Source organism: Cajanus cajan, chromosome 11, assembly GCF_000230855.2.
Source record: "Cajanus cajan strain Asha chromosome 11, NIPB_CcT2T_4, whole genome shotgun sequence".
NCBI classification, from domain to species: domain Eukaryota; kingdom Viridiplantae; phylum Streptophyta; class Magnoliopsida; order Fabales; family Fabaceae; genus Cajanus; species Cajanus cajan.
This window is the reverse complement of record NC_138527.1, coordinates 27,710,916-27,722,751: the sequence shown is the minus strand read 5'-3', so window position 1 is coordinate 27,722,751 and position 11,836 is coordinate 27,710,916. Positions and strand designations below refer to the sequence as shown.

At 34.8% G+C, this 11,836-nt stretch overlaps 2 protein-coding genes across 4 annotated transcripts; one reads left to right on the top strand and one right to left on the bottom strand.

The window, feature by feature from the left end:
* The first annotated feature begins 2,975 nt into the window (after positions 1-2,975).
* On the top strand, positions 2,976-8,382 carry LOC109816226 (ER membrane protein, putative (DUF962)). 2 transcript variants are annotated; one of them, XM_020381146.3, is made up of 4 exons: positions 2,980-3,531; positions 7,579-7,641; positions 7,832-7,903; positions 8,024-8,382. In XM_020381146.3, exons 1-4 carry the CDS (start codon positions 3,169-3,171, stop codon positions 8,138-8,140), a joined length of 615 nt encoding a protein of 204 aa, XP_020236735.1. In that variant the 5' UTR covers positions 2,980-3,168; the 3' UTR covers positions 8,141-8,382. The 2 variants fall into 2 exon arrangements, with proteins under 2 accessions (XP_029130785.1, XP_020236735.1); XM_029274952.2 differs by lacking the exon at positions 7,579-7,641 and having other exon boundaries at positions 2,976-3,531.
* A 1,329-nt stretch (positions 8,383-9,711) lies between these two features.
* LOC109816225 (NAC domain-containing protein 2) lies at positions 9,712-11,395 on the bottom strand. Of its 2 annotated transcripts, none has more exons than XM_020381144.3 (3): positions 11,055-11,395; positions 10,643-10,923; positions 9,712-10,377 (listed from the first exon to the last, which is right to left on the bottom strand). In XM_020381144.3, the coding sequence occupies exons 1-3, from the start codon at positions 11,227-11,229 to the stop codon at positions 9,970-9,972; spliced, it is 864 nt and encodes a 287-aa protein (XP_020236733.1). In that variant the 5' UTR covers positions 11,230-11,395; the 3' UTR covers positions 9,712-9,969. The 2 variants fall into 2 exon arrangements, with proteins under 2 accessions (XP_020236733.1, XP_020236734.1); XM_020381145.3 differs by having other exon boundaries at positions 11,061-11,393.
* Positions 11,396-11,836: the final 441 nt, after the last annotated feature.

Here is an 11,836-nt window from a genome sequence, read left to right as displayed (position 1 = left end):
CGTTCATCCTGGGGTCAAGGTCGTATTGCGAAGCCAAATCCGAGGAGGGAGTGACCGCATGGACTCTGCTTGGTTTTGCTTGTTTCTCTTGAATAGGTTGCACACGTAAGCTCGCATAGTAACATTCCCGAGCTGCCTTCTGATCGGCATGTATTGTTAGAATGTTTCCTTTATCCGATGGGAACTTCATAGCCAAATGAGGTGTTGACACTATTGCCCCCAAGGTATTCAATGATGGCCGTCCTAGCAAAATGTTGTAAGATGTGTTGGCATGGACCACGATATACTTCACCTGGATGTCTCTGTGCTGTTTCTCATCAACACAAAAACGGGTAGAGAGTTTGATAAATCCCTTGGTGTTGACTCTTTCACCTGCAAAGCCAACCAATGGTTCGGTGTATGGTGTCAACTCTTCTTCAGAGATGCCAAGCTGCTTGAACGTGTTCCAATATAAAATATCGGCCGAACTACCTTGATCTATGAGCGTTTTTCTCACAATACAATTACGTATTTCAACACTGATGACCATAGGATCATCTTGAATTGGATCGATGCCTTGAAAGTCCTCATCAGTGAACGTAATAGTGGGTAGCCACCGAGTGGATCGCTGCTCAACAATGTTAACCGATCTGACGGCTCGCAGGTGTCTCTTCTGAGCCGATGAGGTCGATCCGCCCCCGGCGAAGCCTCCAGCGATCGTGTTGATTACCCGCCGGTGCGTGGTATGAGGTTCTTCCTTTCGATCCCTTGAACGACTACGCTCACGGCGGCGCCTATCTGAATGTTCATGCCTGTCGTGCTGCCGAGCTTGATATGTAGGCTGATGCCGAGTCGTGTGTGGCCGATCAATAAAATTGTTGAGTTGCCCTTGCTTAATCAAATCTTCAATTTTATCCCTCAATGTCGCGCATTCTTCAGTAGAATGTCCGCGATTGCGGTGATATTTGCAAGATTTGTTAATGTCAGCACGGGGAGGAGTGGAGGCTCGCTTGGGGGTCGCCAAGACTTCTGATGCTAAAGCTTGTTCGAGCACTGCGGCTCGACTTGCGTTGAGGGGAGTGTAATGAGAATACTTCGGACCTCGCGCATGTCGGTCCCGCAAAGTTATCTCTTTGCCTCGCCCCCTGTATGGTTGCTCTGCCTGCTTCTCGGGTTTGTTTCCTGTTTCGGCTCGGGCCTGATTACGGAACTCAGCCAGCTCTTCCATCTGCATGTACTTGTCAGCTCTCCTTCGTAAGTCATTCATATCCGAAGGAGGTTTTTTGCAGATGCTATTGACAAATGGTCCGGGTTTTAGCGCTACGGCTGGGTTAAGGTCTCGAATTTCTAAGGCAGCCTTATTGAACCGATCCATGAAAGTTCTAAGCGACTCTTTTTTATCCTGCCTAAGGCCGACCAGCGACAAAGACGTCAAGCTGTGCGGACGACTTGTTGCAAACTGGACGGTGAACTGGGATGACAAAGTGCTGAAGGAATCGATGGAGTTGGGAGGTAGCCGTGCAAACCAGCTTAAGGCCCTGCCTTTGAGCGATGTGGGAAAAATCCGACATAATGCCGTATCATCCGTTGTGCTTAACGTCACCTGCGTCAAGAAAACATCGAGATGTTCATCCGGATCTGTGGTACCATCATATTTATCAATCGGTAAAGATTTCCAGTTATCCATCAATGGGAGTTGCATAATTGTAGGGGTGAAGGGGTGGCGATGCGTCCCACGGGTTGACAAGTCTGAAGGACGGCCAACGGGGGGTTGGACCGAAGTGTGTGGTGCCGAAGTGTGAATTTCATGGGAATGATAAGATCCTTGCGTCTGCATGTTGGTTGTTTGAGTAGGCTTCCACGACGGATCTGGGTTTTTCAATGCCTCGTTCTCAGCTCTTAGGGCCGAAAGCTCCTTTGCGTCGTTATCTCTTTGTTGTTTCATTACTGCCATCTCTTGTTTCAACAGGCGAACGGTTTCGGAGAGATCGGTTTCATCTACCACTTCCACATGTTCTTCCTCCTGTTGGTAATCCTGAGTGTTTGTTCTCCTAGTTATCGGCATGTCTTAGCTCGATTAGTCTTCCAACTATCTTCGTTCGGCCCCACGGTGGGCGCCAAATGTACCTGTCTGAGGGGTACACCAGTAATCTTCTCGTAGTCTGGGGATGGCCGAACGAGCGCTCCGATCCGATATGAGGAGGGGTCAGGTACCTGCAAAAGGCACTCCGACGCTCAAGTCAGGACAAGCACGAATATCTAGAGTAATTAATGAACAGTGACTTTACCTCGTGACACGCGCTATTTATACTGACATTTATGGGCCCGGATTCCCATGGGCCCTGCAACAGAATTACCAGATTAGGTAATACGCCTCTAATTGTCTTGTTGATGTGGTTAGTCCTTAATCCCTGATTATGAGTTAATTTCTTCCTCTTATTAGGGTAAGTCTAAGTCTTATGGATCTCCTAGTGGCCGAATGGCAATCGGCAACCTGATTCGGCCGTTTTAGGTGCTGAACAGGCGTTGGTCATGAGGCGGCCGAATGGCCGAACCAAGTGTCCGAATGGTCTTACCGGTACAGGATACATGTCAAAACATGTCTGATAAATATTGTGTCAAAAACGTGTCAAACACATCAATACGATATTTATTTTATAGATGTATTGGTGTTTTATATTCCATTTTATCAAGTCAATCTTTATAAAAGTAAAAAATACCTCTAATTATAATTTCATGTCCAAACTAAAAATTAAACTTATTTCCTTAATTAAGGAGTCATGAGGGGAATCCAAGTCATTAGTAAGCATTAAAAATATATTTAACTCATAAAAGTAAATTGTACTATTCAACTTTTAATTCCATCTTTTGTTTTGGTTTAGGCTATTAATTAACTTCATCTAAGTTTGGTTGTTTGTCAAATTTATGTCCACATCGAAGGGGACAGCCTGGACAGTGAACCAATGGTTCTGCTCAATAGGGGATAGCCAGTTTCCATATTTTAGTTTTACATTTCATTCATAATATATTCCAACTTCTATCTCCTCGTGCTCATAATCTTTGCCCATCAAAATAAACTTCTTTCATTTTATGCATGAAACTTCTTCTTTTCATTCCTCAATTCTAGAAAGAAAAAAACAATTTCTTTGTCTCCCTTTTTTTCTTGAATATTTTGCCTTGAAGTTGTAGATGGGATTAGGAAGGATTGGATTGTTTGATCTTGAAAAGCAATTTGCTTTCTATGGAGCTTACCACAGCAACCCAGTTAACATAGCAATCCATGTTTTGTTCGTTTGGCCAATTTTTTTCTCAGCCCTTCTTATTCTCTACTTCGTCCCTCCCTTCTTCAACCTTCCAAATTTGGAGTTTTCCCTTTGGGGGAGCCATGTGATCTTGGTTTGGAATGTTGGGTTTCTTGTTGCTTTGGTATACTCAGTTTTCTATGTCTGTTTCGACCTCAAAGCTGGTTCCTTGGCTGCTTTGCTTTGTGCACTTTGTTGGGTCGCTAGTAGCTTTGTTGCAAGCCAACTTGGGTTGTCTCTAGCTTGGAAGGTAAACGAGGTTAACATTCTTGTATTTTATTGATATCTCATAATTATATCGATAATAATATAGTTTAGATCCAAGATTATGTACATATTATTTAAACTTTTCAACACCAAACTCTTTGTTGTGTTTTATTTATATGAATTAAAGCAAATGTGTATATGTTTTTATTTTTTGGAATTAATATTTTGACTATGGGAGTTGTGTTTGTTTTTCAACTATGATTAATGTATATAAAGAAATACAAGTAAGAAGAAGTCAACCTCTTAAAAGAATCTTAATATATTTTAGAGGAATTAGTTTTTAATTCTTTATTAAGAAATACTTGGTTTATAAATAAATGAAAACGTATTGGAAAAGCAATCTAATTTTTTTTCTTCTGTATTTGTCTTTTTTTATATAGTAGTTGACCACAAAGCAAGTTGCTTATGGAAATGGAAATTATATCAGCCTACAGTGTTTTGAGATGGGGATGGAAATGTATATTAGCCAATGGATTTTTTTTTTTGGCTTTTTTTTAAAAGTTATTATAAAGCATAAAATAAAATAAAATAAATAGAAAGAGATGGTCCAAGAAAACGTAGGGAGATAATGAGATGAGATTGGAGACAGCGAATAAAGAGAGAGAGGGTAGGATAGAGCATGCAGAAAAGGGAGTGGTAGAGAGAAAAGAGAACCCAACCTTATGTTAAGAAAAATCTTTTATCCAATTTTTTAGATTTTTTTTCTTTTTTTTTCTAATAAAAATTAAGTTATTTAATTTTTTAAAAAGAATAAAAAGTGTGTTTGACAAAAATTGTTTTCCCAAGAGCATCTTTATTGATAATTCTTGTTGAATTCAAGTGCTGTAACAATGATTTTTATATAAGAATCAATTATTAACATTAAAATATTATTATATTTAGTACGAAGTATGAAAACGTGGCTGTGGGGCAATACATTAGACTATTTTAAATTTTAAAATTTAATTGAAGTAGTTTGGTTATTAGAATATAAAGCTTATCAAAATATTAAATTTGATGCCATTTATGTAATAAAATCTACCAAAAGCAAGTTTAGAACAAAAAGGTGAAACGGAAATAAAATCAAGTTAAGCCAACACTACCTAAGATTACAAGTTTGGTTCTAGTTTTCTTTTCTTCTTTTTTTTTTTTAAAGGAAAAAAAAAACTAAATTTTCAAACCATGCCGAAAAACTAAGAATGACAACAGAAAGTAGGTTTTCTTCTCATTTTCACATTTTTATAATTTTAATTTACTTATATATTTTAAATAAATTAAATTTTAAGTTAATAATTATATTAAATATAAATAATGTATAAAAATAATAAATAAAAATAACTTACAAAAAAGAATTTAAGAATGTTAAGAATTAAATTATATTTTTAATTAAAAGTATAATTTTAAATTTATTATTTAATTATTATTATAATTTCAATTATTTAACTATTATAATAATTAATTTATATTTTTAATATTTATAAAATGAAAATCTTAGCTTTAATTTTTATATGCATACAAGTACCGGACAGAATGAGGAGTTAAATATCCGAACATGAATCTGAGTTGATTTTTCAAGTCAGAGAAAGTCTCTATCTGAATCCATATCCATACTCAGTGTGTGTTTGGTTTGAATTTTGTGACGTGATTCTTCAAACAAAGTAGAAGTAACTCCTCATAACTTCTATGTAAATATAAGATTTGGACGTGAAAATTTGTTACGATGTGTTACATATAAGATTTGGACGTGAAAATTTGTTACGATGTGTGTATAGAACGCTGAACCAAACACCTACTAAGTCAAAACAAATTTTGGAATTAAACAAATACTTACTTGTACAAGTTTAATTATCATGCGTAAGAGAGTGCAACTATATGGAAGAAGAATATATCCAAAAGCCTAATTTAGATGCAATAAGATGAACAACAACAAGCCTTATTCTATTAGGAGTAGTGAGTCCCCAATTATATTAAAAGGAAAAATTAAGATGTTTGAAAATTTCTTCATTTCATCCACTAAGCTTGAATCATATGTATCACATTCACCACTTTATAAGATGGCTTATGAAACACGGATACTTCAATTTGCTTCACGTATCCGTATCTGATACGTATCCAACACGATACTCTTGGATACTTTACTGATACGTGTCAATGAAGTATCCTACTAGCCTTTAAAAATATTATAAAAAATTTATTCAATTTTGATACTTTTAGATACTTCACCGATACTTATTAGAGTAATACGTATCGATAAAGTGTTCAAATTTTTGAAAAAATTATGAAATATCCATTACAGCTAAATAAGATATATAAACATATTTAATATAGAAACATAGAACTATTGGTCCTTGCTGAACTATAAATGAAAATTGTCTTCTATATAGATAATTTTAAGAAAGGAATGAAATTGGTAATATTAATTCTATTTGCAAATAATAAAAAGTAATTTATGATGAAATGATTTATAATTTATTTACTTTTAGTAATGTACAATAAGTATGTTTTTAATTTGGATTTGCAAAATAGCTATTATATATTAAATATTTATGAATTTTGATCAAAATTACAAGTACACATTTATTATATTGTATGAACATTGATATATATGATGACACGTATCTTACAAGTATCGTATCCTATATATTTTTAAATAATCGTATCGTTGTATCGGATACGTGTCGTATCCGATACGCGTATCGTATCGGTGCATCATAAGTACTGAATCCTGGTAATTGGTGGTATGAATGATCTCGGATTTTTACTTAACCTGTATTCCATATACACTTACAGACCTGCTTAACCAAAAACCCGTCCATTTCAAAGCTTCTTTTCTCAGCTAAAGAAAAAACTGGAGTTTAGAAATTACTTTTTATAACTTCATCAAGAGAAAATAATCAGATTATATATGGTTTGTTTACTAAATAGATTGGCACTTGAGGCACATCAAGTTCTTTTGATTTTCAATTTGAAATCATGTACAGTAGCGGAGGATACATTCTAGTTCCACAATCTATAAATGTTTCAACAAAGATATATAGTATTTAGAAATTAGAACCTTATCTTTTCCAGTTGCTATTGCATTGCTTAGATATTTGGTCTTAAACATGGGAATTTATTTTTTTTCTTCTTTGTAATATGCTTGTAATTAGATAATGTAAAATGGACTTTTCTAATCTGCACAGTGTTTCAGTTATATAATTTTGATGTCTGTTCCTCAATCATGTTTTTTGCTACGATCCTTTTCTCACTTTCATTCTTCCTTTCTTTTTTGGGTGTTTATTTGTTCTTTTTCCCCCTGTTCCTGTTGTTAGGAAAATTCTGGCAGAGATTCTGGTTTCAATTTCATTGTACCCTTTTCTTCTTTTATGGCTTAAGTGAAGATAGCAGAGTCCACCTTAGTTAGAGAAACCTATCCCACCTAAGTTCTAGATATTTTGGTTGTTAATAATCTGATATTATAAAGTTTTCGTTGGTTGTTTTATGCTTAAATTTCTTTTGTAACAAGTCATATAATGCATGATCTCCATGCATACATATGTTCACAGATCGTGATACAACCATACATTGCATTATGTCCTTCATCATGAATTTGGCCCATTTTCTTATAGGCTGTCCTAAAATTACAATTTTATCTTAATAGCTCTTAACTTCTTTTAGAACATGGATTTTGGTCTAACTCAACTCTAAAAATTTGATTTATAAAGAGATGATTTCTTTCCATTTATATATACTTTGTTTGCTTTAGCTTTGGTTGATATGAATTTTCCCAACAACTTCCTTAATATATGTGTCATTTCATGTGTATAGAAATCAACAATTGTTTCTAGAGTAGGTTTAGATAAAGGGATGGAAGACTGTCAAACTAGAACTGCTAGCTTCTGTGGTGTGATTCTCCCAAGTTCTTATCTTTAACTTATCCTACAAAGGCTCAGTGTCATTGTGTTCATACTTCTATAGTGCGGTTTTACGAGAGTTTAGCATGTCAAGTTTGAGAATGGTGTATGTATAATGTGTTCAGACTTCTCACATTTTGCTCTTTGATCATGTCTAGGTTGTTCTGGTAGTTCAGATAGTCTGTTGGGTAGGGCAGTTCATTGGTCATGGAGTATTTGAGGTTAGTTGTTGTTATAACAACTCAATTTGACTTAAAACCTGTTTGGATATAAGTTTATAGCTGAGAACTTTTCTACTAGAAAATACTCCTTATTTCTAATAGAGAAGATCTCGAAAGATTTTCTACCTTGTATCCAAACAAATTCTTAAACATTTTTTATATTAATGTTCCTGAGATTTTTTGTTCACAGAAACGTGCCCCTGCTCTTTTGGATAACCTCATTCAGGCCTTTGTAATGGCTCCTTTCTTTGTATTGCTAGAGGTATTCTACTTTTAAATTTCATGTTTTCCCTCTTGCATGGTTTTCTTTCCTTCCATAACATTATTTATTGTTTGAATATATTCATTTATGTCTGGCTATAAGGCTACTTGTTTAATGTAGGTACTCCAGACTTTATTTGGTTATGAGCCATATCCAGGATTTCACTCAATAGTGAAAGCAAAAGTAGAAGCTAACATCAATGAATGGAAAGAAAGTAAGCAGAAACTAGTATCTTAGATTCTTCTTTAGGCTTGTACTTCTTTAAAACAACGATCGCCCTCAAACAGAGGAAGAATAAAAGCTACAAATTATGCTAATATGTTTTCTAATAGAAGCATCAACCATGTATGTTGCTTCCTCTTCGTTGATATGGTTTGGATGCTATCTTTTATGACGTGGCAATATATGGAGCATGATTTGTGTAAAAATATGTCTATACTCACATTCCATAAATCCATGTTTTCCTTTTGTTTGTCTCTTTTTTCAAGTTTCCTCTGCCTCTTCTATCTTTTTCCAACCAAGTATAGTGAATGATTGTGATATTACGCAAAGTTGTGCTTTTCAAAACAACATTTCGGTTGACCAAACAAAAACATTTTGAGTAATGGTGAATCTATGAAGAAAAATCGGATGATGTTTGCATAGTCAAAGGATGTGTTCAGACTTGAGAACCATCCTCGTCAACAGCTTTATAAAAAAAAGCAAACAAGACGTGCACCTGTTAAATTTATAGGATGAACTCAATGCGTGCTAAATTGCTTCATCATAATTATGAAGACGTGTTATTCAAGAACAAATTTCAATTCTACTTTGCACTATATTCTTTAAGAAATATAGTGCAATATCCACATCTTGGTTGAGTCAAGCCTCGTATATTTGAGTACCACAACCCTTGGTATGCGTCAAGATTCCCCCCAAAAGAGAAAATGCAATCTGAAATGAATGAGACTTCGGAAGAGAATAACGATATACAGGTTAATATTACCTTAATATAGGAAATGTATGTATTTTTTATGCATAGGCTAATAGTGGCACTAACTAATACGTAGAGGAATTGTTGATGTGGTTTCCTCTGATATATTTTGTAGACATGAAAAAGTAAAAAAAAAATCCGTTGTTTGAGGACAAAGGCTCGAGTGTAATGATATAGTTCATCATATTTAAGTTATTATGTCACAACCTTGTAGAGCATATGGATTTATAAGTCCAAAGAAAATGCTTCACTCATCCGTTACGTGTCTTGGACCTAACATCCCTGTAGAATGCTAGCTAGCACTCAACCAAATTAATTAATCAATATGAATATATACATGAATCTAGACACATATAAATACACAAACGACTCATTCAAATGATTAGTTTGTTTAACTCGTACTTATTTATATTAAGTGGCAATTTTGTGACGAAACAGACACAAGAATTTTGTACTATAATAAAATGTGGTGTGGTCCTGAGCCACATCTTATTATATATATATATGGCGCATGCACATACCAACCTTCTCAACACGTCACTTCCAATTCTACCAATACCGCCGTCATCCTTTTGGATAAGCAACACAAGGTGCCACCAATCACGAATTAAATTAATAGTTCATTTGAATACTCCTTTCTGCTTCAATTATTGACTTGCACCACATAATTTGCCAATCCTGTTCTTGGTCAAAATACAATAATCATCGTGATGATGTGTGCATGGAAACGGGTGGCTTAACCATGTTTGGATTTGAATGCTACCAAAGAATAATGAGCTAATCCTCTTGTTTAATTGAACTCTGAAGTGTATCAGAATAAGGAATGCAATTCCTATGAGGTAATACTTGTGCTTTTTCATAAAAAGATAAATGTTATAACAAGGTTTTTTAAAAAAGTGAATGGTATTTCTTACAAAGAGTATATATATACAATTTCTGTGGGAGCTAGCTATCTGATTGGATATTTCATATCACTGAAAATTCATTGGGTGATGTAATATTTATTTCTACAAAGAATCTTCAGGATTATTTAATTGGTGACGCTTATCGTCATGCCAAAATAATCAAATTTCATTAGTTTTTAATATTGATATTATCCTCTCTGATCATACACTTGGTTCACAAATATGGTGGGGTTGAGGGTGCTATTCTGTTTCACTTGGTACTTCCCTGAATCTGATGCATAAGGGTCATTATTAGGCATTTCAACCAGCTGTGGTTTTACAAACGGGTCTATTCCTCCATTGTCAGTGTTAATTTGAAAATCAAAGGTTGAATTGAATGAGCCATCAGATAATATATGTGATATTGGACCCAAGTAATCCATCTCCAAAAGATGAGTGAGAGAGCTAGTCCTTGGAAATTTCATTACTTCATGTTGATCACTGTCATTATTTGCAGGTGCAATATTGATTTGGGATATAGGGTAGTCCTCTCTTGCCTCCAATGATTTTCCCATGTTCTTCTTCTTATAGATCCTACACAAGACCCAGTCATCCAGCTGATGACACATCCAAGTACAAGAATAAGGTCAATTAAGGAAAACATTAAACAACCATCTAAAGAGTAATATAAAATCTTTTATCCACTTAACCAATTAGAAATTATATTAGTTATGACATTTATATATTATATAATATGAAAGTTAACCAATTTATCATACATAAAAACTTGTGATCAGATAAGATGTCAAATCAGCGTCAAGCTTAGGCTAAGTACACAATATTTACCTAATAATTAATAAGGGAAAGACTTGAAAAACTTACCCTCATGGATCCAATTTGCCTATTGGCTTGTCTTCTTGATCCAATTAATCTGTACTCATGCATAATCCAATCTGTCTTGATACCCTTTGGTGGCTTACCCTTGTAGAAAACCAAAGCTTTCTTCACCCCAATATGCTTAGACCCACTATAGATTGCTTTGTCAGTGCCAGTAGCCTTCCAATACCCAGAAACAGTTGCTCTATTAGGCCTCACCCCATTTGGGTACTTCCTCTCTCTTGGGCTAAAGAAGTACCATTCATTTTCTCCAAAGTCAGATTTATCTGTGTTTCATGACAAATTAATGTGTTAGAACAAGTGGAACATGCACATGGACATATATATTATGAGGTAAAAGTACAACATATGAACAAAGGTTTAATCAGAAAGTGGTATTATTGTATTCCTAACACACATGTACCAGGTAATTCCCATGGATCAAATTTATAAATATCCACTTCAGGGATGATTGATGCAGGGCATGGCCTTGAGGTGGCTTGGTTACAAAGGTAGTACACAATTAGTTCCTCATCAGTGGGGTGAAACCTGAAGCCAGGTGGGAGTACAGAGGTGGTTGTTCTTCCCTCCATTCAGTGAAATCAAAATCAAGACCAGTTTGAATAAGAAACTATGGAACAGTTTTCTATTGGCTTATTTTGCTAATTATGGGGACAAGAGAAAAGGATTCTAAGGAGAAACTTGAAAGTAAGGCTCAAAGAGAAATCTAGGTGTTTGAAATGTTTGCAATGAGGTGAATGCCCCTTTTATCTTTGAGCCTTTTGTCCTTTAGTGGAGTTGCATGGCTTTGATTGGTTCCTAAGATGACTTTTCCACAACTAAGTATATGCGTCACTTCACCCATAGTGCACGAGATTCCTTATTTATACAATAATATCATATCATATTTTCCATGACTATACAATAATATCATATAAATAATTAGATGAAACTATAGTTCAATCATAAACAGTTGTATACAGCAAAATTTTGGCATAAAATACAAGTATCCACTAAAAAAAAAAAACTACATGTATTCTTAGCTCTTCATATTTAAATAAGATAAAATTACTATGAACGAATAAAACTCTTTTTCCATTTTTGTTTTCTTATTTTTACATCAATACAATTTCTCACCATACACCAATGAGGGCCCACAACTCCTTTCAAGTTTCACCTATCTTTTAACTGACTTTTCCT

Bases quoted from the DNA above. Each gene is read 5' to 3' on its own strand.
- LOC109816225 (XM_020381144.3), bottom strand. From the start codon at position 11,229: ATGGAGGGAAGAACAACCACCTCTGTACTCCCACCTGGCTTCAGGTTT. The intron at 10,924-11,054 runs GTGTGTTAGGAA...CATGAAACACAG, and splicing joins ATGGGAATTACCTGGTACAT to ATAAATCTGACTTTGGAGAA. The intron at 10,378-10,642 runs GTAAGTTTTTCA...ATGTGTCATCAG, and splicing joins GGCAAATTGGATCCATGAGG to CTGGATGACTGGGTCTTGTG.
- LOC109816226 (XM_020381146.3), top strand. From the start codon at position 3,169: ATGGGATTAGGAAGGATTGGATTGTTTGATCTTGAAAAGCAATTTGCT. The intron at 3,532-7,578 runs GTAAACGAGGTT...GATCATGTCTAG, and splicing joins GGTTGTCTCTAGCTTGGAAG to GTTGTTCTGGTAGTTCAGAT. The intron at 7,904-8,023 runs GTATTCTACTTT...TGTTTAATGTAG, and splicing joins CTTTCTTTGTATTGCTAGAG to GTACTCCAGACTTTATTTGG.